General features: G+C 44.8%; 1 protein-coding gene across 1 annotated transcript in view; it reads right to left on the bottom strand.

Annotated features, from left to right (window-relative positions):
* Window positions 1-1,280: 1,280 nt before the first annotated feature.
* The window catches only part of SMIM24 (small integral membrane protein 24), a 138,554-nt gene continuing 113,196 nt past the window's right edge, over window positions 1,281-26,638 (bottom strand). The window contains exon 4 of the mRNA XM_077273711.1: window positions 1,281-1,719. Coding sequence (XP_077129826.1) covers window positions 1,578-1,719 — 142 coding nt within the window. The 3' untranslated portion in view covers window positions 1,281-1,577. The remainder of the gene's footprint in view (window positions 1,720-26,638) is intronic.

Raw genomic sequence — 26,638 nt, forward strand, 5'->3', positions numbered from 1 at the left:
GAACCGTTCTTAGGCGGTTTAAGATCCTTCTATATGCCAGTCACACAAGCAGGAAATGCTATTGTTGTGTTTTTGTGCGAGAAAAGAACTACTAATACTGCATGGAAACTTTAAGACAATTGTCAGATAATAACTCCTAAAGTTCACTATGTTGGATCTCACATTTAAGTTTAAAAAAATCGCTAGAATCCTTTTTAATCTCTCATGTATCTAAAGACATTATTTCTAAAAGAAAAAAAAAAAAAACAGCTGAAGAAAAACGATTCGTACTTTATCCCAAAAGTTCATAAGTCTATGTAAGCTTCCCCAGTGCCACCCAATAGTAGCAGGTTCTCTGACAGAGCCATTATCTCAATATATTGACTGGCTATTAAAGACATAGTGTCTTTTATAAAATATACTGGGGATTTTTTAAGATCAGGCCCGTTGAAACGCACTCCAGAGTGAAACGGTAGTCACCTGCTGTGCTGCACCTTCTGATCTCCCCCGCCCCCTCTGCCACGGAGATGGTTTTAAGGAAGATTTGAAATAAAGAAAAAACTTTTTATGGACATTGGTGAGTGCCACTAACTTTCTTCTTCACTGGATACACTGGAATTCATCAATGCTTGCAGATTACTGTTGGACAATTGTAAGAGATGATTCAATGCAGGAGTACAGAGACAAGCAAAAAAGAATTGTCACTGAATGAGGACCAAATTTTGTTTTGCTATAACTGTTTAAAATTCACAATAGTGTTTAGATATGTTTTAGTTATATGAATTAATGCAAAGTTTCCTCTAAATAAATATCAGAAAATTGGCATAACAAAAAATTCTACATCTGTATATTTGCAAAAATAAAAATGTTTCAAAGTACTGAAACTTGTATGCATTTATTATATGTAGCAGTAAAAGGAAAACTTTGATTTCATAGAAAAAAAAGCCAACTAAACAAGTTCATTGTTGGATTTTAATTCAGGTCAAAATCATTAAGAAATGGCTAATTTCATAACTGAACATGACAAGTTTTGAAAATATGTAGAGCAGTGTAACAATTAACTCATGAGGATATTTGTGTCTAGTCCCTATGAGAACATATATATAAATAGAAACTGAGTTGATAAAAAAAATGTACTTTTACTGTATGTGCGGCCATATTCATATTTAGATAGCCTTCACCTCTTTTCTTGGCAAACAATTGTATTTGTGGGTAGCGTCAATGTCACAGCTATTATACACGTACTTTACTTACAAACAAGAACATTTGTAGGCCAACTAAAGGTAAGACAGAGCCACTGCCATTGGAAGAGCTGACATTTATTGAGTAAAATGTAAGTTATAAATTTTGCATTTGTACAGTGATCTATTCACAAACCTGTTGTACTGTAATTTCTGGGACATTGTAAAATTGTTGTACTCTCATACTGTTTATCCATGGGCCATGAAACAGAATCACTCTATTTTATCAGAAATGAAGGCAACATTCTTGCTACAAGTGATCCAGTTAGATAGGGTTAGGGTGAATGATCTGAAGAAACAAATATGTTTGCAGCAAAAATGTAAATTTTAAGTTTAGATACCAAAATGACACTAATATCACATTGCTGTGACCTTTGACTCTCTATTATCTTCTTCAACCCATTTGCCTTTGGCCTTATTGTTTCCCTCATGTTCTTTTAGCTTGTCTTCCAGTTCTTCTTCATCAAGTCCATCATTTTCATATATGTTTATGTTAACTCTGTAAATCGTAAACAACAAACGTTACTTATGAAGTACATGCAAGTGGTCATAGTGCCTTGAAAAAGTATTTGTACCCATGAACTTTACCCCATGTTTTCATGTTACTTAAATGGAACCTGTCACCAGAAATAACGCTGTTAACCTGCAGATATGGGGTAAATCTGCAGGTTAATAGCGATATGATAATGTTTGGCATCGAAAGCGCAAAACCGAAAAAAGCTGGGGTCATGAAGGGGTCAACCCCTTAACCCCTGGAGCTTTTTTCGGTTTTGTGTTTTCGTTTTTCGCTCCCCTTCTTCCCAGAGTCATAACTTTTTTATTTTTCCATCAATATGGCTGTGTGAGGGCTTGTTTTTTGCAGGATGAGGTGTACAACCCCTGGCAAAAATTATGTAATCACCGGCCTTGGAGGATGTTCATTCAGTTGTTTAATTTTGTAGAAAAAAAGCAGATCACAGACATGGCACAAAATTAAAGTAATTTCAAATGGCAACTTTCTGGCTTTAAGAATCACTAAAAGAAATCAAGAATAAAAATTTGGTAGTCAGTAATGGTTCCTTTTTTTTAACCAAGCATAGGGTAAAAATTATGGAGTCACTCAATTATCAGGAAAAAATTATGGAATTATGAAAAACAAACAAACCATTTTCTTCAACTTCCACCAAAGATTTTCAATTGGATTGAGATCCGGACTATTTGCAGGCCATGACATTGACCTTATGTGTCTTTTTTCAAGGAATGATTTCACAGTTTTTGCATTATGGCAGGATGCATTATCATCTTGAAAAATGATTTCAGCATCCCCGAACATCCTTTCAATTGATGGCATAAGAAAAGTGTTCAAAATATCAACATAACTTGTGCATTTATTGAAGATGTAATGACAGCCATCTCCCCAGTGCCTTTACCTGACATGCAGTCCCACATCATCAATGACTGTGGAAAGATGCATGTTCTCTTATTGGAACGGCACCAAACAAAAGTGTAATAATTATAGGGGATAACTCAGGAGACTCTTTGCGTGGAACAAGACAACTACAGGATACAGTTTTATAAGTGGTAAAGTCTATATTATCACACAGTGATTCAAACAGGTGCAGAGAGAAACTCAAGTCCACAACACTTGGTGCAAATAATAAACGCAGCTTAGCAGTCTTCAGAGAAAAATGCAATCAAGCAGAAAGTCTATGAAGCAGTTATTCTTGAGGATACTTGACACGAATAAATCCTTGTCTTAGTCCAGACACAGATAGATATGCTTATAGGCAGTTCAAATCATATCTTAGCTCAACCAGGGAGGCCTGGTTAATAGTCTCAGGTTATAGCAAAGCAGCAGCAGCTTACATGTCCAGCAAATGCAGATGAAGTAAACACGAGCAGCAGATGAAGGAGGATTACTGGAAACTTGTGTATGCAGCAGGAACTCAGAGCAGAGTAGTAGGATCACCACACAGGTTCACAGGAGCAGGTGTATAGCCAGGGAGTAATCAGAGGTCAGGAGCTGGATGCAAGGCAGAATACTCTAGCACAGACTGAAGGCTGGGGTGGAGTTTTATAGCAGGAAGACACAGTGCACATGAGACCAAAGACGCCATCTTGGAAGAGGGCAGTAATGCACAAAAGGTAAAAAATGTTCAGAGTCCTGACATTACTCCCTCCATAGAAGCGGCCTCAGAACGATTCTGGACCTGGTTTCTCAGGGAATCTCTGATGAAAATGAGAAATCTTCTGTTGGGCATTGATGTTTTCCACAGGTTCCCAAGAGTCTTCCTCAGGGAGTATCCCTGCCATCTTATCAGATGTTGGAGCCGATTCCTGCGAATCCTGGAATCAATAATTTCCTCCACCACAAATTTTTCTTGCCCATCAATCACCACAGGCTGTGGAGGTGGCACAACATATCCTGTTGTGAAATTGGATTCTGGGCTCCCCCGGTGGCCACTTGTGGAATTGTACTTGTGTGCATCATCCCCTCTGTTCACCTGCTCCTATCAGGATGTGGGAGTCGCTATATAACCTTGCTCCTCTGTCAGTTTCATGCCGGTCAACAATGTAATCAGAAGCCTTTCTGTGCATGTTCCTGCTACTAGACAACTCCCAGCTAAGTTGGACTTTTGTCCTTGTGTGTTTTTGCATTTTGTTCCTGTTCACAGCTGCTGTTTCGTTACTGTGTCTGGAAAGCTCTTGTGAGCGGAAATTGCCACTCTGGTGTTATGAGTTAATGCTAGAGTCTTAAAGTAATTTCTGGATGGTGTTTTGATAGAGTTTTCTGCTGACCATGAAAGTGCCCTTTCTGTCTTCTTGCTATCTAGTAAGCGGACCTCGATTTTGCTAAACCTATTTTCATACTACGTTTGTCATTTCATCTAAAATCACCGCCAATATATGTGGGGGCCTCTGTCTGCCTTTTTGGGGAAATTTCTCTAGAGGTGAGCCAGGACTGTCTTTTCCTCTGCTAGGATTAGGTAGTTCTCCGGCTGGCGCTGGGCATCTAGGGATAAAAAAAACGTAGGCATGCTACCCGGCCACTTCTAGTTGTGCGGCAGGTTTAGTTCATGGTCAGTATAGTTTCCATCTTCCAAGAGCTAGTTCTCATATATGCTGGGCTATGTTCTCTCGCCATTGAGAATCATGACAGTTTGACCGGCCCAAAAAAAAAAAAGGGTTAAATTACTGGCTGAGAAAGGAGAGAAAAAAGAAGTCTGCTACAATTTTTTTTTTTTTTTTCCTCTAGTTCTGAGTGTGCTCTTAATTGAATCACTTGCTAGTCTGCCTATACTGCAGCCTTCCTCTCTTTCTCTCCTTCTAATCCTTGAATGGCTTTGTGTTCACCTGTTTCAAATGGATCTTCAGAGTGTAGCTACAGGTTTGAATAATCTCGCCACAAAGGTACAAAATTTGCAAGATTTTGTTGTTCATGCACCTATGTCTGAGCCTAGAATTCCTTTGCCTGAATTCTTCTCGGGGAATAGATCTCACTTTCAAAATTTTAAAAATAATTGCAAATTGTTTTTGTCCCTGAAGTCTCGCTCTGCCGGAGACCCTGCACAGCAGGTCAGGATTGTAATTTCCTTGCTCCGGGGCGACCCTCAAGACTGGGCTTTTGCATTGGCACCAGGGGATCCTGCGTTGCTCAATGTGGATGCGTTTTTTCTGGCCTTGGGGTTGCTTTATGAGGAACCTCATTTAGAGCTTCAGGCGGAAAAGGCCTTGATGTCCTTGTCTCAGGGGCAAGATGAAGCTGAAATATACTGCCAAAAATTCCGCAAATGGTCTGTGCTTACTCAGTGGAATGAGTGCGCCCTGGCGGCGATTTTCAGAGAAGGTCTCTCTGATGCCATTAAGGATGTTATGGTGGGGTTCCCTGTGCCTGCGAGTCTGAATGAGTCCATGACGATGGCTATTCAGATCGATAGGCGTCTGCGGGAGCGCAAACCTGTGCACCATTTGGAGGTGTCTACTGAGAAAACGCCAGAAAATATGCAATGTGATAGAATCCTGTCCAGAAGCGAGCGGCAGAATTTTAGACGAAAAAATGGGTTGTGCTTCTATTGTGGTGATTCAACTCATGTTATATCAGCATGCTTTAAGCGTACTAAGAAGCCTGACAAGTCTGTTTCAATTAGCACTTTACAGTCTAAGTTTATTCTATCTGTGACCCTGATTTGTTCTTTGTCATCTATTACCGCGGACGCCTATGTCGACTCTGGCGCTGCTTTGAGTCTTATGGATTGGTCCTTTGCCAAACGCTGTGGGTATGATTTGGAGCCATTGGAGGCTCCGATACCTCTGAAAGGGATTGACTCCACCCCATTGGCTAGTAATAAACCACAATACTGGACACAAGTGACTATGCGTGTTAATCCGGATCACCAGGAGGTTATTCGCTTTCTGGTGCTGTATAATCTACATGATGTTTTGGTGCTGGGATTGCCATGGCTGCAATCTCATAACCCAGTCCTCGACTGGAGAGCTATGTCTGTGTTAAGCTGGGGATGTAAAGGAACTCATGGGGACGTACCTTTGGTTTCGATTTCATCATCTATTCCCTCTGAGATTCCTGAATTCTTGTCTGACTTTCGTGACGTTTTTGAAGAACCCAAGGTTGGTTCACTACCTCCGCACCGGGAGTGCGATTGTGCCATAGACTTGATCCCGGGTAGTAAATACCCTAAGGGTCGTTTATTTAATCTGTCTGTGCCTGAACACGCGGCTATGCGAGAATATATAAAGGAGTCCTTGGAAAAGGGACATATTCGTCCTTCGTCATCTCCCTTAGGAGCCGGTTTTTTCTTTGTGTCTAAGAAAGACGGCTCTTTGAGGCCGTGTATTGATTATCGACTTTTGAATAAAATCACGGTTAAATATCAATATCCGTTACCACTGCTTACTGATTTGTTTGCTCGTATAAAGGGGGCCAAGTGGTTCTCTAAGATTGATCTCCGTGGGGCGTATAATTTGGTGCGAATCAAGCAGGGGGATGAGTGGAAAACCGCATTTAATACGCCCGAGGGCCATTTTGAGTATTTGGTGATGCCTTTTGGTCTTTCAAATGCCCCTTCAGTCTTCCAGTCCTTTATGCATGACATTTTCCGCGATTATTTGGATAAATTTATGATTGTGTATCTGGATGATATTCTGATTTTTTCGGATGACTGGAACTCTCATGTCCAGCAGGTCAGGAGGGTTTTTCAGGTTTTGCGGTCTAATTCCTTGTGTGTGAAGGGTTCTAAGTGTGTTTTTGGGGTTCAAAAGATTTCCTTCTTGGGATACATTTTTTCCCCCTCTTCCATCGAGATGGATCCTGTCAAGGTTCAGGCTATTGGTGATTGGACGCAACCCTCTTCTCTTAAGAGTCTTCAGAAATTTTTGGGCTTTGCTAACTTTTATCGTCGATTTATTGCTGGTTTTTCTGATGTTGTAAAACCATTGACTGATTTGACTAAGAAGGGTGCTGATGTTGCTGATTGGTCCCCTGATGCTGTGGAGGCCTTTCGGGAGCTCAAGCGCCGCTTTTCTTCCGCCCCAGTGTTGCGTCAGCCTGATGTTGCTCTTCCTTTTCAGGTTGAGGTCGACGCTTCTGAAATCGGAGCTGGGGCGGTGTTGTCGCAGAGAAGTTCCGACTGCTCCGTGATGAGACCTTGTGCTTTTTTTTCCCGTAAATTTTCGCCCGCCGAGCGGAATTATGATATTGGGAATCGGGAGCTTTTGGCCATGAAGTGGGCTTTTGAGGAGTGGCGTCACTGGCTTGAGGGGGCCAGACATCAGGTGGTGGTATTGACTGACCACAAAAATTTAATTTACCTTGAGTCTGCCAGGCGCCTGAATCCTAGACAGGCGCGCTGGTCGTTGTTTTTCTCTCGGTTTAATTTTGTGGTGTCTTACCTACCGGGTTCTAAGAATGTTAAGGCGGATGCCCTTTCTAGGAGTTTTGAGCCTGACTCCCCTGGTAATTCTGAGCCCACAGGTATCCTTAAAGATGGAGTGATATTGTCTGCCGTTTCTCCAGACCTGCGGCGGGCCTTGCAGGAGTTTCAGGCGGATAGACCTGATCGTTGCCCACCTGGTAGACTGTTTGTTCCTGATGATTGGACCAGTAGAGTCATCTCTGAGGTTCATTCTTCTGCGTTGGCAGGTCATCCTGGAATCTTTGGTACCAGGGATTTGGTGGCAAGGTCCTTCTGGTGGCCTTCCCTGTCACGAGATGTGCGAGGCTTTGTGCAGTCTTGTGACGTTTGTGCTCGGGCCAAGCCTTGTTGTTCTCGGGCTAGTGGATTGTTGTTACCCTTGCCTATCCCGAAGAGGCCTTGGACGCACATCTCGATGGATTTTATTTCGGATCTGCCTGTTTCTCATAAGATGTCTGTCATCTGGGTGGTGTGTGACCGTTTCTCTAAGATGGTCCATCTGGTTCCCTTGCCTAAGTTGCCTTCTTCTTCCGAGTTGGTTCCTCTGTTTTTTCAAAATGTTGTTCGTTTGCATGGTATTCCGGAGAATATCGTCTCTGACAGAGGGACCCAATTCGTGTCTAGATTTTGGCGGGCATTCTGTGCTAGGATGGGCATAGATTTGTCTTTTTCGTCTGCTTTCCATCCTCAGACTAATGGCCAGACCGAGCGGACTAATCAGACCTTGGAGACATATTTGAGGTGTTTTGTGTCTGCGGATCAGGATGATTGGGTTGCTTTTTTGCCTTTGGCGGAGTTCGCCCTCAATAATCGGGCCAGCTCTGCCACCTTGGTGTCCCCGTTTTTCTGTAATTCAGGGTTTCATCCTCGATTTTCCTCCGGTCAAGTGGAATCTTCGGATTGTCCTGGAGTGGATGCTGTGGTGGAGAGGTTGCATCAGATTTGGGGGCAGGTGGTGGACAATTTGAAGTTGTCCCAGGAGAAGACTCAGCTTTTTGCCAACCGTCGTCGTCGTGTTGGTCCTCGGCTTTGTGTTGGGGACTTGGTGTGGTTGTCTTCTCGTTTTGTCCCTATGAGGGTTTCTTCTCCTAAGTTTAAGCCTCGGTTCATCGGCCCGTACAAGATATTGGAGATTCTTAACCCTGTGTCCTTCCGTTTGGACCTCCCTGCATCCTTTTCGATTCATAATGTTTTTCATCGGTCATTGTTGCGCAGGTATGAGGTACCGGCTGTGCCTTCCGTTGAGCCTCCTGCTCCGGTGTTGGTTGAGGGTGAGTTGGAGTACGTTGTGGAAAAGATCTTGGACTCTCGTGTTTCCAGACGGAAACTCCAGTATCTGGTCAAATGGAAGGGATACGGTCAGGAGGATAATTCTTGGGTCACTGCCTCTGATGTTCATGCCTCCGATCTTGTCCGTGCCTTTCATAGGGCTCATCCTGATCGCCCTGGTGGTTCTGGTGAGGGTTCGGTGCCCCCTCCTTGAGGGGGGGGGGGTACTGTTGTGAAATTGGATTCTGGGCTCCCCCTGTGGCCACTTGTGGAATTGTACTTGTGTGCATCATCCCCTCTGTTCACCTGCTCCTATCAGGATGTGGGAGTCGCTATATAACCTTGCTCCTCTGTCAGTTTCATGCCGGTCAACAATGTAATCAGAAGCCTTTCTGTGCATGTTCCTGCTACTAGACAACTCCCAGCTAAGTTGGAATTTTTTCCCTTGTGTGTTTTTGCATTTTGTTCCTGTTCACAGCTGCTGTTTCGTTACTGTGTCTGGAAAGCTCTTGTGAGCGGAAATTGCCACTCTGGTGTTATGAGTTAATGCTAGAGTCTTAAAGTAATTTCTGGATGGTGTTTTGATAGAGTTTTCTGCTGACCATGAAAGTGCCCTTTCTGTCTTCTTGCTATCTAGTAAGCGGACCTCGATTTTGCTAAACCTATTTTCATACTACGTTTGTCATTTCATCTAAAATCACCGCCAATATATGTGGGGGCCTCTGTCTGCCTTTTTGGGGAAATTTCTCTAGAGGTGAGCCAGGACTGTCTTTTCCTCTGCTAGGATTAGGTAGTTCTCCGGCTGGCGCTGGGCATCTAGGGATAAAAAAAACGTAGGCATGCTACCCGGCCACTTCTAGTTGTGCGGCAGGTTTAGTTCATGGTCAGTATAGTTTCCATCTTCCAAGAGCTAGTTCTCATATATGCTGGGCTATGTTCTCTCGCCATTGAGAATCATGACAATATCCCTGGAAGGTATTAGGAGATACAGGCTTTCGTAACGATACATGAAAAACTGGGTGTACCTTCATTGTCCTAGGAAGCTTCAGCCGGCAGGCCACAGAGCTCACAATACCGTTGATCTTGAAAGGGCCAATGAATTTCTGTCCAAGTTTTTGTGAAGGAACATTTAACTTCAGATTCTTAGTTGATAACCACACGGAATCTCCTACCTTGAACATGGGTGCAGGTTTACGGAATCTATCAGTCGATCTCTTATAACGTTCTTGAGCTGTGGTCAGGGATTCCTTCAGAACCTCCAGATTTTGTCTCATCGCAGTCAGCCTTTCCTCCACTGCCGGAACCGGAGAATTAATTGGAGACCTAGGTAAAATACACGGATGATAACCCAGATTGGCAAAGAAAGGTGTAAATTTAGTGGAGGCGCTCTGAGAATTATTATATGAAAATTCAGCTAACGGCAACAACTCCAACCAATCATCCTGGAGATGGCTGACATAGCATCTTAGATATTGTTCCAGCGTCTGGTTGGTACGCTCAGTCTGACAATTTGTCTGGGGATGGTAAGCAGAAGAGAGACAGACATTAATATTGAGTGCAAAGCAAAACCCCTTCCAGAATCTTGAAGTGAACTGTACTCCACGGTCAGAGATGATCTCATCCGGAACCACGTGCAACCGAAAGACATTCTGTATAACCAAGTTCACTGTATCTTTAGCTTAGGGGAGGCCGGTGAACGGAACAAAATGAGCAGCTTTAGTCAGGCGATCAACTACCACCATGATTGTATTCATGCCCCCTGATGTAGGCAGCTCCACAATAAAGTCCATTGATATAGACCCCCAAGGGCGGGACGGAACCAGTAATGGTTGTAGAGGACCTGTAGGTGCCACATGAGGAGTCTTGTAACGGGCACATACCTCGCAAGAGAGAACATAGTCCTTGGTATTCTTCAGGCAAGTTGGCCACCAGAAGAATCGGCTCAGGAACTCTTGTGTCTTCTGTACCCCCCTGTGACCAGCCAACTTGGAGTCATGTACCAACTTGAGGATCTGCAGACGGACGACCTCCGGGACGTAGATACGTCGATCTCTGAACCACATGCCACCCTTAAAGACAAGATTAATATCACCTTCATAGGCCTCCCTGCACTCCTTCCACAAGTCCTGATCGTGGATAATTCCGATGAAATTGGCATCAGATAGAATGGTCTTGGACGGGGCTCCAGGTACAGAATCCGCAGCATGGATTCGGGATAAAGCATCAGCCTTCCCATTACGAGAACCTGGACGGTACGAGATAACAAAGTTAAATTGATTTAAAAATAAGTTCCAACGAGCCTGACGAGGAGAAAGACATCTAGCGGATCTAAGGAACTCTAAATTGCAATGGTCAGTTAGTACTATGATCTGTTGTGCAGCTTGCAGATGATGCCTCCATTCTTTGAAAGCCGCAATAATAGCCAGCAATTCCTTGTCTCCCACGTCGTAATTCTTCTCTGCTGAGGTTAGTCTACGGGAAAAGAAAGCACAAGGATGTAGCAGACCCTTCTCTCCAGTTCTTTGGGAGAGAATAGCCCCCAAAGCATTATCAGCAGCATCCTCCTCCACAATGAAAGGTTGTGTTGGATCTGGGTGTATCAACAGTGGTGCTGATGTGAAACAGATCTTAAGCCGATCAAAAGCTTCTTGAGCCTGTGATGACCACTTAAAGGGCTTTTCCTTCTTTGTCAAGGAAGTAATGGGACGGACAATATCAGAAAAATTTCGAATGAAGCGTCTGTAGAAATTTGCAAAACCAATAAAACGTTGGACCTCCTTAACGTTCTTGGGTACCAGCCAGTCAAGGATAGCCTGAATCGTACCAGATTCCATGTTCAGCCCCTGGGGAGAGATGATATAACCTAAGAACTGTATCTCAGAACGATGGAACTCGCATTTCTCCTGCTTAATATACAGATGGTTCTCTTTCAGACGTCTTAAAACAGTTTTGACATGTTCTTCATGTTCCTGTAGAGAGTCAGAAAAGATTAGTATATCGTCCAAATAGATCACTACAAACTGGTCCAACAAATCTCTGAAAATGTCATTAGCAAGGTGTTGACATGTTGCAGGGGCGTTACAAAGCCCTAAGGGCATCACAAGAGATTCAAAGTGTCCATACCGGTATCTGAATGCTGTCTTCCACTCATCCCCTGGACGAATACACACCAAATTATAAGCCCCACGAAGATCCAGTTTGGAGAACACCTTAGCATGGCTGACTCTTTCCAGTAATTTGGGAATCAGAGGCAAAGGGTAACGGTTTCGTACGGTTACCTTATTGAGTTCTCGATAGTCAACACAGGGTCTCAGGGTCCCATCCTTCTTCTTTACAAAAAAGATAGGTGCCCCTGCTGGTGAGGAAGAAGGACGTATGAAGCCTTTGGCCAGATTTTCATCAATATACTCTTTTAAGGCTTGAAGCTCAGGTGCCGCCAAAGGGTATACGTTACCAAAAGGAATGGCTGCCCCGGGAAGCAGCTCAATGGGACAGTCATAATGCCTGTGTGGAGGAAGCTGATCTGCATTCTTCTTGTCACAGATGTCAGAGATCTCTTTATAAGCTGGAGGTAAAGAAAATACCTGTACATGTGGTTCCATAGTCGTGGACTCAGGGACAGCTTCTGTTAACGCTGAGTTGCTCCTTGTTGGAAAGATAATCTCCTTGGTCTCCCAGTTGATAATTGGGTTCTGAGAACGCAACCATGGAATGCCTAAAATCACAGGAAAATGAGGAGAAGAAATTAGCAAGAAAGAAAGTTGCTCCTGATGATTAGGCTCCAACAAAATTTCAAGGGGTACGGTCTCCTGATCCAGAGGCCCAGAGATTAAAGGTGACCCATCCACTGTTTCCATGGTAATTGGAGAGGCTCTTTGCTGAATTTTAATACCATGTTCCTTGGCAAATGCGATATCCATGAAATTGCCACCTGCACCAGAGTCAATCATAGCTGAACTGGAAATCCACTGTCCTGAACACAGAATCTTAATAGGGAGAGAACAGTGAGAGTTCTTTTCCTTCAGCTCCTTGGGGAGTGAAATCATAGAAAGTGAATGGAATACAGCGTTTAAAGGCAGGCTACATTCAGAGATGTCAGATTCCTCATCACAGTTGTCATACTCCCCTATTGCTGCTAGCACCTTGTTAGGCCGTCTAGGACACTTAGGACAATTGATCAAGAAGTGGTCAGACTGGCCGCAGTAGAAACATAGACTTTCACGAAGGCGATGCTCCCGGCGCTCATTGATCTCGCGCCTCTGGATGGAATCAATTTGCATGGGCACCTCCTCCACCTCCCGAGAGGTTTTACCTGCAAGCTTTTTGGAAGGAAGGGAAAAGTTAGAAACACGGTTATATGCAGCAAATTTCTCCTGCCTACGCTCAGTAAGGCGAATGTCTATGCGCACACAATGCTGTATAAATGTCTCTAGCTCTTGTGGTGACTCAGAGCGAGCTAGTTCATCTTTTACAATACTAGACAGACCCCTTTTAAAAATAGGCAATTGTGCATAACTGTTCCAATTGGTATCTACCGCCAATCTCCTGAATTCAGTGGCATACTCAATAACAGAACGTTTAGCCTGGCGTAAAGACAACAAAGCAGATTCAGCGGTTGCACGGCGATTAGGGTCATCAAACATTAATGTCATAGCGGCCAAGAAATCATCCAAGTCATTTAACCGTGGGTCACGAGACTCAATCATCGGATTCGCCCAGGCGAGCGCTCGTGAGGTCAGTAGCATTATTACACACAATACTTTGGATCTATCAGTAGGAAAACGGTCAGCATGCACATCAAAATATAGCATACATTGATTCACAAAGCCACGAAATTTGTTGCGATCACCATTAAATCTGAATGGGGGCAACTTAGGTGGGCTAGCTGGTGGCGGTTGCCCAGAGGGTAAAGTCACTTGTGCAGCTATTTGCATGCTTATGTCCTGAAAAGCCCGTCCATACTGGGACTCTATGCCAGCAAGTTTGTTTTCCTGGGCTGCCATGCGGTTGCTCAAGTCCTGCAAAGTCTGTCCAAACACTTGTTGATTGAGTTCAAAGCTTCCAAACTTCTTTTGCAGACCTTCCACATCTTTCTGCAGTGATCTAATTATGGAAAACACCTGCTCTAATCTGCTTTCTGCAGTCATTGTTCCAGCAGTCTCCTTTTTTTTTTTTTAGGCTAGAGTATCCTGTAATAATTATAGGGGATAACTCAGGAGACTCTTTTCGTGGAACAAGACAACTACAGGACACAGTTTTATAAGTGGTAAAGTCTATATTATCACACGGTGATTCAAACAGGTGCAGAGAGAAACTCAAGTCCACAACACTTGGTGCAAATAATAAACGCAGCTTAGCAGTCTTCAGAGAGAAATGCAATCAAGCACAGAAAGTCTATGAAGCACAGTTATTCTTGAGGATACTTGACACGAATAAATCCTTGTCTTAGTCCAGACACAGATAGATATGCTTATAGGTAGTTCAAATCATATCTTAGCTCAACCAGGGAGGCCTGGTTAATAGTCTCAGGTTATAGCAAGGCAGCAGCAGCTTACATGTCCAGCAAATGCAGATGAAGTAAACACGAGCAGCAGATGAAGGAGGATTACTGGAAACTTGTGTATGCAGCAGGAACTCAGAGCAGAGTAGCAGGATCACCGCACAGGTTCACAGGAGCAGGTGTATAGCCAGGGAGTAATCAGAGGTCAGGAGCTGGATGCAAGGCAGAATACTCTAGCACAGACTGAAGGCTGGGGTGGAGTTTTATAGCAGAAAGACACAGTGCACATGAGACCAAAGATGCCATCTTGGAAGAGGGCAGTAATGCACAAAAGGTAAAAAATGTTCAGAGTCCTGACAAAAAGTTCCATCATCATCACCTTGCCCAATGCAGATTTGCGATTCATCACTGAATATGACTTTCAGCCAGTCATCCACAGTCCACAATTGCTTTTCATTAGCCCATTGTAACCTTGTTTTTTTCTGTTTAGGTGTTAATGATGGCTTTTGTTTAGCTTTTCTGTATGTAAATCCCATTTCCTTTAGGCGGTTTCTTACAGTTCGGTCACAGACATTGACTCCAGTTTCCACCCATTCGTTCCTCATTTGTTTTGTTGTGCATTTCGTGTTTTAGAGACATATTGCTTTAAGTTTCCGGTCTTGATGCTTTGATGTCTTCCTTGGTCTACCAGTATGTTTGCCTTTAACAACCTTCCCATGTTGTTTGTATTTCGTCCAGATTTTAGACACAACTGACTGTGAACAACCAACATCTTTTGCAACATTGCGTGATGATTTACCCTCGTTTAAGAGTTTGATAATCCTCTCCTTTGTTTCAATTGACATCTCTCATGTTGGAGCCATGATTCATGTCAGTCCACTTGGTGCAACAGCTCTCCAAAGTGTGATCCCTCCTTTTTAGATGCAGACTAACAAGCAGATCTAATTTGATGCAGGTGTTAGTTTGGGGAATGAAAATTTACAGGGTTATTTCATAATTTTTTCCCTCATAATTGAGTGACTCCATAATTTTTACCCTATGCTTTGTTACAAAAAGTAACCATTACTGACTGCCACATTTTTTGTTCTTGATTTCTTTTACTGTTTCTTAAAGCCAGAAAGTTGCCATTTGAAATGACTTTAGTTTTGTGTCATGACTGTGATCTGCTTTTTTTCTACAAAATTAAACAACTGAATGAACATCCTCCAAGGCCGGTGATTACCTAATTTTTGCCAGGGGTTGTACTTTTAAACGACACCATTGGTATTACAATGTCATATACTAGAAAGCAGGAAAAAAAATTCAAGTACGGTGAAATTGCAAAAAAGTGCAATCCTACACTTGTTTTTTGCTTAGCTTTTTTACTAGGTTCACTAAATGCTAAAACTGACCATTATGATTTTCCAGGTCATTACGAGTTCATAGACACCAAACATGTCTAGGTTCTTTGTTATCTAAGTGGTGAAAAAAAAATTCAAACTTCGTTAAAAAACAAAATTGCAACATTTTCCGATACACGTAGCGTCTCTATTTTTCATGATCTCAGGTAGGCTGAGGGCTTATTTTTGCGCACCAGGCTGACGTTTGTAATGATACCATTTTGGTGCAGATACAATCTTTTGATCGCCCATTATTGCATTTTATTGCAATGTCGCAACAACCAAAAAAAGTAATTTTGGCGCTTTGACTTTTTTCTTGCTACACCATTTAGCAATCAGGTTAAATCTTTTTTTTATTGATAGATCAGGCGATTCTGAACGCAGTGATACCCAATCGGCTCTGCTACATAGAGGCAATGATCAGATCGCCTCTTTATAGCAGATTTACTCAAAACAGCTGATATGTGCCGGGAAAGATGTGGGCTCACCGCCGGAAGGAGGGGGTTCGACTTCGGCGTTCTATTACGCCCAATGTTGAAAAGGGGTTAAAATCGGTTTGATTTTGTTCCTTCATAGTCAGACGAGTGTAATGCAAGTGTCATGCGTTTTTCATGTGAGTACAATCCAATTTTTCACACATGGATCCGATTTACATCAGACTGCAATGCGATTTTAACATGACCTTTTACATAGAGAAATTCTCTAAGTCATTTACACATCGTATTCAAAGGAAATATTCCTAAAAACATATACTGTATATGTATAATAGATAGATAGACAGAATAAAATCTGGCAATTCATGTGACTTATACAGTAAAATCACAGCAGAAGCCGACAGCATAAAATAGATGGATTACAGTGGGTACAGAAAGTATTCAGAACCCTTTAAATTTTTCACTCTTTGTATCATTGCAGCCATGTGGTAAATTCAAAAAAAGTTCATTTTTTTTCTCATTAATGTACACTCTGCACACCATCTTGACTGTAAAAAAACAGAAATGTAGAAAGTTTTGCAAATTTAATAAAAAAAGAAAAACTAAGAAGTATTCAGACTAGTGATGAGCGAATATACTCGTTACTTGAGATTTCTCGAGCATGCTCGGGGGTCCTCCGAGTATTTTTTAGTGCTCGGAGATTTAGTTTTTCTTGCCGCCGCTAAATGATTTACATCTGTTAGCCAGCATAAGTACATGTGGGGGTTGCCTGGTTGCTAGGGAATCCCCACATGTAATCAAGCTGGCTAACAGATGTAAATCATTCAGCTGCGGCAAGAAAAACTAAATCTCCGAGCACTAAAAAATACTCGGAGTACCCCCGAGCATGCTCGAGAAATCTCGAGTAACGAGTATATTCGCTCATCAGTAATTCAGACCCTTTGCTCAGACACTCATATTTAAGTCATATCCTGTCCATTTCCTTGTGATCCTCCTTGAGATGGTTCTACTCCTTCATTGGAGGTTAGCTGTGTTTAATTAAACTGATAGGACTTGATCTGGAAAGGCACACACCTGTCTATATAAGACCTCACAACTCGCAGTGCATGTCAGATCAAATGAGAATCATGAGATCAACGGAACTGGCCAAGGAGCTCAGAGATAGAATTGTGGCAAGGCACAGATCTGGCCAAGGTTACAGCAGAATTTCTGCAATACTCAAGGTTCCTAAGAGCACAGTGGCCTCCATAATCCTTAAATGGAAGAAGTTTGGGACCACCAGAAGTCTTCCTAGACCTGACCAGCCAAACTGAGCAATCGTGGGAGAAGAGCCTTGGTGGGAGAGGTAAAGAGAACCCCAAGATCACTGTGGCTGAGCTCTAGAGATGCAGTAGGGAGATAGGAGAAAGTTCCACAAAGTCAACTATCAATGCAGCCCTCCACCAGTCGGGCCTTTATGGCAGAGTGGCCCGAAGGAAGCCTCTCCTCAGGGCAAGACATATGAAAACCCGCATAGAGTTTGCTAAAAAAAAACACATGAAGGACTCCCAGACTATGAGAAATAAGATTCTCTGGTCTGATGAGATGAAGATAGACCTTTTTGGTGATAATTCTAAGCGGTATGTATGGCGAAAACCAGGCACTGCTCATCACCTGCCCAATACAATCCCAACAATGAAACATGGTGGTGGCAACATCATACTATGGGGGGTGTTTTGAGCTGCAGGGACAGGGCAACTGGTTGTCATTGAAGGAAACATGAATGCAGCCAAGTACAGAGATATCCTGGATGAAAACCTCTTCAAGAGTGCTCTGGACCTCAGACTTGGCCGAAGGTTCACCTTCCAACAAAATGACCCTGAGCACACAGCTAAAATAACAAAGGAGTGGCTTCAGAACAACTCTGTGGCCCAGCCAGAGCTCTGACCTAAACCCAATTTAGCATCATGAAAATGGCTGTCCTCCAACGTTCACCATCCAACCTGAAAGAACTGGAGAGGATCTGCAAGGAAGAATGGCAGAGGATCCCCAAATCCAGGTGTGAAAAACTTGTTGCATCATTCCCAAGAAGACTCATGGCTGTACTAGCTCAAAAGGGAGCTTCTAATCAATACTGAGCAAAGGGTCTGAATCAGGGGCGGATTATCAGAGGGTCAATATGGGCGGTAGCCCAGGGCCCAGTGGTGTGGGGGGCCCTGGGCTACCGCACAGATTGACCCTCTGATAATCCGCCCGAGTGTGACTGAATGCTCGCCGGCGCCGGCATTTATGTGCCCCCGGACCTGGTGGGCAGAGAGAGGGGGCCCGCATTGGTCCCCTTCTCATCTGCTCACCGGGCCCCTTCTGGCGCTGTGGCGGTTTCCTATTGACGTGCGGGCGCGCGCCCGCACGTCAATAGTTAACAACAGCCGCCAGCCAATTGGAGGCTGGCAGCTGAAGTCGGCCGCCCGCAGCGCACACGTTGCCGGCGTCTGACGTCATTGTCAGTCGCCGGCAAGTGTGCGCTGCTGGAGGGAGCTCGCCGCCTGGATCGCTGGTCAGGTGAGGAGATGTTTGTTTTTTGTTTTTTTGTTTTTTGTTTTTTTTTGATAAGCCAACTGTGCATACACTAGGGGCAATGCTGGAGACACTGGGGCAAATTGCTGGAGACACTGGGGCAGATTGCTGGAGACACTGGGGACAATGCTGGACACACTGGGGGCAATGCTGGACACACTGGGGGCAATGCTGGAGACACGGGCAGATTGCTGGACACACTGGGGGCAATGCTGGAGACACTGGGGCAGATTGCTGGAGACACTGGGGCAGATTGCTGGAGACACTGGGGCAATGCTGGAGACACTGGGGAAATGCTGGAGACACTGGGGCAGATTGCTGGAGACACTGGGGGCAATGCTGGAGACACTGGGGCAATGCTGGAGACACTGGGGCAGATTGCTGGACACACTGGGGGCAATGCTGGAGACACTGGGGCAGATTGCTGGAGACACTGTGGCAGATTGCTGGACACACTGGGGCAATGCTGGAGGACACACTGGGGCAGATTGCTTGGGACACTGGGGCAATGCTGGAGACACTGGGGCAGATTGCTGGAGACACTGGGGCAGATTGCTGGACACACTGGGGGCAATGCTGGAGGACACACTGGGGGCAATGCTGGAGACACAGGGGCAATGCTGGAGACACTGGGGCAATGCTGGAGACACTGGGGCAATGCTGGAGACACTGGGGCAATGCTGGAGACACTGGAGCAATGCTGGAGACACTGGGGCAGATTGCCGGACAGACTGACGGCAATGCTGGACATACTGGGGCAGATTGCTGGACACACTGGGGGTAATATGCTGGAGACACTGGGGCAGATTGCTGGACACACTGGGGGCAATGCTGGATACTCTGGGGCAAATATGCTGGACATACTGGGGCAGATTGTTGAACACACTGTCTGGGGGCAATGCTGGAGACACTGTGGCAATGCTGGAGACACTGGGGCAATGCTGGAGACACTTGGGCAATGCTGGAGACACTGGGGCAATATGCTGGACATACTGGGGCAGATTGCTGGACACACTGGGGGCAATGCTGGATACTCTGGGGCAATATGCTGGACATACTGGGGCAGATTGTTGAACACACTGTCTGGGGGCAATGCTGGAGACACTGGGGCAATGCTGGAGACACTGGGGCAATGCTGGAGACACTGGGGCAATGCTGGACACACTGTGGGCAATGCTGGACACACTGGGCAATGCTGGACACACTGGGCAATGCTGGACAATTGGACATACTGGGGCAGATTGCTGGACACACTGGTGGTAATATGCTGGACCACTGGGGCAATGCTGGACATACTGGGGCAGATTGCTGGACACAGTGGTGGTAATATGCTGGACACACTGGGGCAGATTGCTGGACACACTGTCTGGGGGCAATGCTGGACACACTGGGGGCAATATGCTGGAGTCAGACACTGGGGCAGATTGCTGGAGACACTGTCTGGTGGCAATGCTGGACACACTGGGGCAGATTGCTGGACATACTGGGGCAATATACTGGACATACTGGGGCAGATTGCTGGACACACTGGGGGTAATATGCTGGACACACTGGGGGTAATATGCTGGACACACTGGGGCAGATTGCTGGACACACTGGGGGCAGGATTGGAGGCATGGGCAGAATGTAGACACGGGGCATGATTGGAGACACGGGGCAGAATGAAAGACATGGGGCAGGATTGGATCATGGGGCAGGAAGGATATGATGGAGACAGATGGGGCAGGATGGGGAGATCATATGGTGTAGAATGGATACTCATGAGTGCAGGATGGGAGAACATATGGCTGGAGCCAGGAATGAGACACACGGGGCCAGGGTGTGGGAATATTATTACCATAGGGGCTAATTAAGGGATAATATTACTGCAGTGATGTATTTATTTTATTTTTTGAGTATACTGTTTTAAATGGGGGGGGCGGTCCTGTTACTGTGCAGAGTGACACTATATCGCCTTTTTTTCTCCATGTGGTGTAATGTAGAATTTGTGAAAAATTAAGTAATGTGTTCTGCAAGCTGAGCTCGAGATAACTGTGTTATTTCCTGCAGAAACGAGTCCTGGCTGGAAGAAATGATGGCGGTCTGTGCTGGATGAAAGATGAAGGACTTCACCTAGAGACGTCACTGGTGAGTCAGTGTTACCTATACACTGACACTATACACTGTATACTATATACAGAGGTCCTGTGTACAATGTCAGCAGTGATCACTGTTTTACCTATACATTATATACAGAGCTCCTGTGTATAATACCACCAGTGATCTCTGTATTACCTCTACACAGACACTGCATACTAAGTACAGATCTCCTGTGAATACTGGCACTTATGGTGATAGTATTGTGTTTTTTTTTGTTTTTTTTTAAATTACTGATCAGTAGGGTTGAGCGAAACGGGTCGTTCATTTTCATAAGTCGCCGACTTTTGGCAAAGTCGGCGTCTCATGAAACCCGACCCGATCCCTGTGCGGGGTCGGCCATGCGGTACGCGATCTTGGCGCCAAAGTCGCGTTTCGTATGACTCGTTTAGCGCCATTTTTTCAGCAAATGAATGAGCATGGGCAGAGTGATGACATAGGTCTTAGGGGAGTGAACGCCTATCGTCATCTTATCGCTTGTACGCAGTAGGGATTTGGAATGTGCAATACGAAATTTTCTGTGCTGGGACGGAGGGGGAGAGAGAGAGAGAGAGAGAGAGAGAGAGAGAGAACAAAAAAAAAAATTAATAATAATTTCCTTCATTGGGTTTCGTGTTTCGGCCGAAACCCGACTTTTCACGGTGGTCGGCCGATTTCACTCGACTCGACTTTTAAGACAGTCGGGTTTCACAAAACCCGACTCGACCCTAAAAAACTAAAGGTCGCTCAACCATACTGATCAGTATTGTAGTATTCAGTCACTATGTGGTGGTAATATGTGGTCTGGAAATGGCGCGGTGGTATTTGTTCCTTGTATGTGATATTATTGGTCAAAATATACCTAAATTGTATTGCAGATTTTAACAAATATTTAATAGGTTACAGTAGAGTAGGGCCCGGCCATTTTTCTGGAATAATCTGGTTCGGGTATAACATGACCCCCGTCACATGACCCCCGTCACATGACCGGGGGGGGGGGAGCCACAGTGTCTGAACTGCCCGGGGCCCTGGCTACCCTTAATCCACCCCTAGTCTGAATACTTATGACCATGTGATATTTCAGTTTTTCTATTTTAATGAATTTGCAAAAATTATTACATTTCTTTTTCTCAGTCAAGATGTGGTGCGGAGTGTACATTAATGAGAAAAAAAAATAACTTTTTTGAATTTACCAAATGGCTGCAATGAAACAAAGAGTGAAAAATTTAAAGGGGTCTGAATACTTTCCGTACCCACTGTACATACAGTGTATACACATAGAATAGGTAGATATATAGATATCAGTGGTATATACAATTAGTAACAAAAAAAAGGAGAAGCCAGCACTGCTTATGGTCAGGACACAATAATAAATTCTATCTGTATTTCAAATATGAGACATTTAGCAAACAATTGATCAATTCTTTGAGCTACCCCGCCACTTCACGGCATTCTCATAATGGGGCAGTCCTACTCTACGTATTTTATTTACATTGTGCCATTACGGCCTCCTAAATGTATTGAGAGTAAAAAAAAAGGAAAGACCACATTAAATAACATTACATGAAGTGGCGGGGTAGCTCAAAGAATTGATCAATTGTTTGCTAAATGTCTCATATTTGAAATACAGATAGAATTTAGTATGTGCATGTGCACCTTATGTATTGTGTCCTGACCATAAGCAGTGCTGGCTTCTCCTCTTTTTTGTATATACAATTAGTACAGTGTGTGTGCAGCTTACTGTACATGTATTTAATTAATAAAATATTTTTTTCTGACAAAACTGGCGTGGAGTCCCACGTAATTTTCTTATCTAGCAGAGGGAAAGCCGAGGGCTGGGGCAAATGTTTATAGTCTGGGAAGGGGATAATACCCATGGAGCTTCCCAGGCTATTAATATCAGCTCACAGCTGTATAATTAGCCTTTACTACCTATTAAAATGGGGGACCCGCCCCAAAAAAATTATGTAGGGTCAACCTATAATTAGTCAGCAGCAAAGGCTATGAAGACAGCTGCGGGCTGATATTAATAGCCTAGGAAGGGGCCATGGATGCTGCCCCTCCTGGCTATAAACATCAGCTCTCAGCCACCACAAAAAAAACGCAGCTCTAAGATGTGCCATTTCTGGTACTTAGCCTCGCTCTTCCTACTTGCCCTGTAGCGGCGTCAAGTGGGTGACAGTTGGGGGGCTTGATGTCACCTTTGTATTGTGTTTTGTAGGAGCAGATTACACTACAATTACAGCTGCAAGCCTTATTGGGTATGTTGTAACACTCAGGAACACCCTAGAGGGTCATCTCCATATCCCCAGACACTATAGTAAAAGGGGTCTCCTTGCTGGTTCTATGCACTGTTTTCTTTAGGAAAAACCACTGCAGATTGCATGTTGCCACTTGACATGGCAGACCAGGACCCAACAAGGTAGAGATGAATGAGGGAGACCAACATGCAAAAATGACCTTTTTGCCACCAAACAAACTGGTGAAAAATATATACATGCGATAGCAATCATGACACTTAAAGAATACATCTTCTGAACCATTGACAGGTAGGCACTTCATGGTTACACACGGCAGCACATTTCTTTTATTATATGTTACATTAAACAAGCAGAGTGTTATGGGGGCTTCATCTTCCCTTGTGCGGACCACATGAGGTGGCTCATTACGGCCCCTCACATCTATTCTGAACTGCCAATTCGTATGGGCAGGGCCGGCTCCAGGTTTTTGAGGGCCCCGGGCGAAAGAGTGTCAGTGGGCCCTCCCCTTTAACACATACCACGATTCATGATGCACAGATTCAGCAGAGAAATATAGGTATAGCATAATGCCAGATTTCACTTCTTACACTACATGAGTGGGGCTTCATAGCTGGCGCTCCTCTGCTGGTTTGTGACGACGTGCTGCACAGACTCATGGCCAAAGCTGCTAATTACAAGCTATGCCTGACCCCTGTGGCATGTTGTTATGCTGCAATCACCAGCGAGATTGTGTTTTTTTGTGTTTCTTTTTTATATACCTGCAAAATCCCTTTAAGTTTTAATACTATGAACCCTTTAAAAAAAATTGCGTTCATGTCAGTTCCTTAAAATAAGAAAGCTACTGTCACCAGCTACCATCCAGATGTCAATACCATGCACAGGAGTATTTAAAGGGCCTTTATTTGTGTCTACAGATAGTAAAGGGAGGATTTCAGGCAATAAATCTGCATTATGGGATTGTTAGTTAAGCAATTACCTAACTTCAAATTGGAGTTTCTTGTATAATTACACAGAGCTATAGGGGCGAAACTACTGTAACCTATGTGCATAGCAACTGTGATAGCGCGACACTCCCAGCCAGGCACCGCCACAGAGCTGGATGCAGTACACGGATTTTGCAGGGGGACCATATCACAGGTGTGCAGGGGGACCATATAACAGGTGTGCAGGGGGACCATATAACAGGTGTGCAGGGGGGGCCATATCACAGGTGTGCAGGGGGACCATATCACAGGTGTGCCCGTGGGGCCATATCGCAGGTGAGCAGTGGGCATATAACAGGTGTGCAGGGGGACCATATAACAGGTGTGCAGTGGGGCCATATAGCAACATCACATGGCACAATATCCAACAGGTCAGTGACTGCAATGTGCCAACTAGTGACATGGCAGCAGCCTTCACTGGTGGCTCCTGGGATGCAGGTTGTATGGAGACAGACAAATAGGTGATGGAGAAAGATACAGAGTAGACAGAATAATATATAAAGTTGATATAAAAAAAGACAGACTGGGGAGATGAACGCTCAGCACTGAGCTCATAGAAGCTGGTACCTACCAGGCCTCTTCTCCTCTCACTGGCAAACTTTGCGGCCGGCTCCTGGCAGGTCGGCTGGTGTGCAGGCAGTGCCGGCGGGCAGACACTCCGCTCCCGAGTGCGGCTCTCTGCACGTTTCCAACCGTCTTCATTGCAGTGGAGAGACGGGGGGCCCCACTCATGCTGTCTGGGATACAGCGTGCTCAGAGTATGCGGTGACCATCCGCCGGACTGTGTGATGTCAGGTGGAGGAGAGCGCTGAGGCTGGAGAAACCGGGAAATGGGCAGGAGGATCATGAACAGTGCCTGCGGGCAGACATTCCGCTCCCGAGTGCGGCTCTCTGCACGTTTCCAACTGTCTTCATGATCCTCCTGCCCTTTTCCCGGTGTCTCCAGCTTCAGCGCTCTCCTCCTCCACCTGACATCACACAGTCCGGCGGACAGTCACCAAGTAGTCTGCGCACGCTGTATCCCAGACAGTGTGAGTGGGCCCCCCCGTCTCGCCAGGGCCCCGGCACTTGCCCAGGTGCGCCTGGTGCTGACGCCGGCCCTGCGTATGGGCCACACACCTCTTGATGTGCCGCTGCATCTTTGTATCGCTTCACAGTTGTTGCAATCCCCTTAGGCGAACACATGACCCAGCCTGGCCAGTCTTCACTATGACACCTAAGGGCTGGCTACACTTTAACTGTTATCTAGTATAGATAATGCTAGCTGTAGGGGTAAGAAGAGAGACTGGATCAGGGGTACCTTTCTTGCGCCGGGTCTGGAACTGTCGGGACTGTCACCTTTGTTGTCTGGGGGAAAGCTTAGAAACCCAGACCGACCATTTCACTCAACAGCAGGGGCGTAGCTAGGCTAAAAAGGGCAGAGCATGTGAAAAGACAGACTTGTACGCAGCAGGGGAAGTTTGGTGCTCCGACCTCTGAGCACCGTGACATCGCAGGTCATAGTATCCCTGCTGCCACTTACAGAGACTGTGACCGGAGAACTGCCTTTTGCCCGTTGGATCCTGCTGCTCAACGTATCCAAAGCTGCGGGTCAGTAAATACCGCGTGCGTGCCGCCTACAAAATACCAGGTGACTCACTGAGAACTGTTCCCTCTCCCCTCTCTCACCCGCATACTTCTGCTGAGCTTCGTTAAGCCCTAGCAGTGTAGGAGACTGCTCTTCAGTCTGCAACCCAAATCCAGGACCCCGCGCAAGACGTCGAGGACACATCATCACCGCCAGGAACCGGATCATTAATGGCTGCAGGACAACACCGGATTCAACACGTGCTAACCACGTTGACACCACCGTTTGAACCTAGGACTCTGCAGTCAGTAAGCCGTCAGATTGATAAGTTGACCCTAATGAGCAGTTGTTATACTTATTGCCCTTGTTACCTCCCTCAGCACCCCTATTGTGCTCATATCACCTGCCATACCCCTGCCTCTTTCCCCTCCCTGCGTGTAGTATTCCCCTGTTCAAGTAAAATTAGCATTAACCCTTGCTCTTCCTCCTCTCCGTTACTGCATCCCGCAACCTTCTCACATAGGCCACTACTTACCCCACTTCAGAACTTGTTACCCAAATGTAATCTCTCTCTTCTTTATATGCAACACCCTTAACCCCTTCACCCCCGGAGCTTTTTCCGTTTTTCCGTTTTCGTTTTTCGCTCCCCTCCTTCCCAGAGCCATAACTTTTTTATTTTTCCGTCAATTTGGCCATGTGAGGGCTTATTTTTTGCGGGACGAGTTGTACTTTTGAACGACATCATTGGTTTTAGCATGTCGTGTACTAGAAAATGGGAAAAAAATTCCAAGTGCAGTGAAATTGCAAAAAAAGTGCAATCCCACACTTGTTTTTTGCTTGCCTATTTTGCTAGGTTCACTAAATGCTAAAACTGACCTGCCATTATGATTCTCCAGGTCACTACGAGTTCATAGACACCTAACATGACTAGGTTATTTTTCACCTAAGTGGTGAAAAAAAATTCCAAACTTTGCAAAAAACAAAACAAAATTGCGCCATTTTCCGATACTCGTAGCGTCTCCATTTTTCGTGATCTGGGGTCAGGTGAGGGCTTATTTTTTGCGTGCCGAGCTGGCGTTTTTAATGATAGCATTTTGGTGCAGATATGTTCTTTTGATCGCCCGTTATTGCATTTTAATGCAATGTCATGGCGACCAAAAAAACGTAAATCTGGCGTTTCGAATTTTTTTCTCATTACGCCATTTAGCGATCAGGTTAATGCTTTTTTTTTATTGATAGATCGGGCGATTCTGAACGCGGCGATACCAAATATGTGTAGGTTGGGGGTTTTTTTTATTGATTTATTTTGATTGGGGCGAAAGGGGGGTGATTTAAACTTTTATATTTTTTTTATTTTTTTCACATTTTTAAAAACTTTTTTTTTTTACTTTTGCCATGCTTCTATAGCCTCCATGGGAGGCTAGAAGCAGGCACAGCCCGATCGG

This window comes from Ranitomeya variabilis, chromosome 1 (assembly GCF_051348905.1).
Source record: "Ranitomeya variabilis isolate aRanVar5 chromosome 1, aRanVar5.hap1, whole genome shotgun sequence".
Taxonomy (NCBI): Eukaryota; Metazoa; Chordata; class Amphibia; order Anura; family Dendrobatidae; genus Ranitomeya; species Ranitomeya variabilis.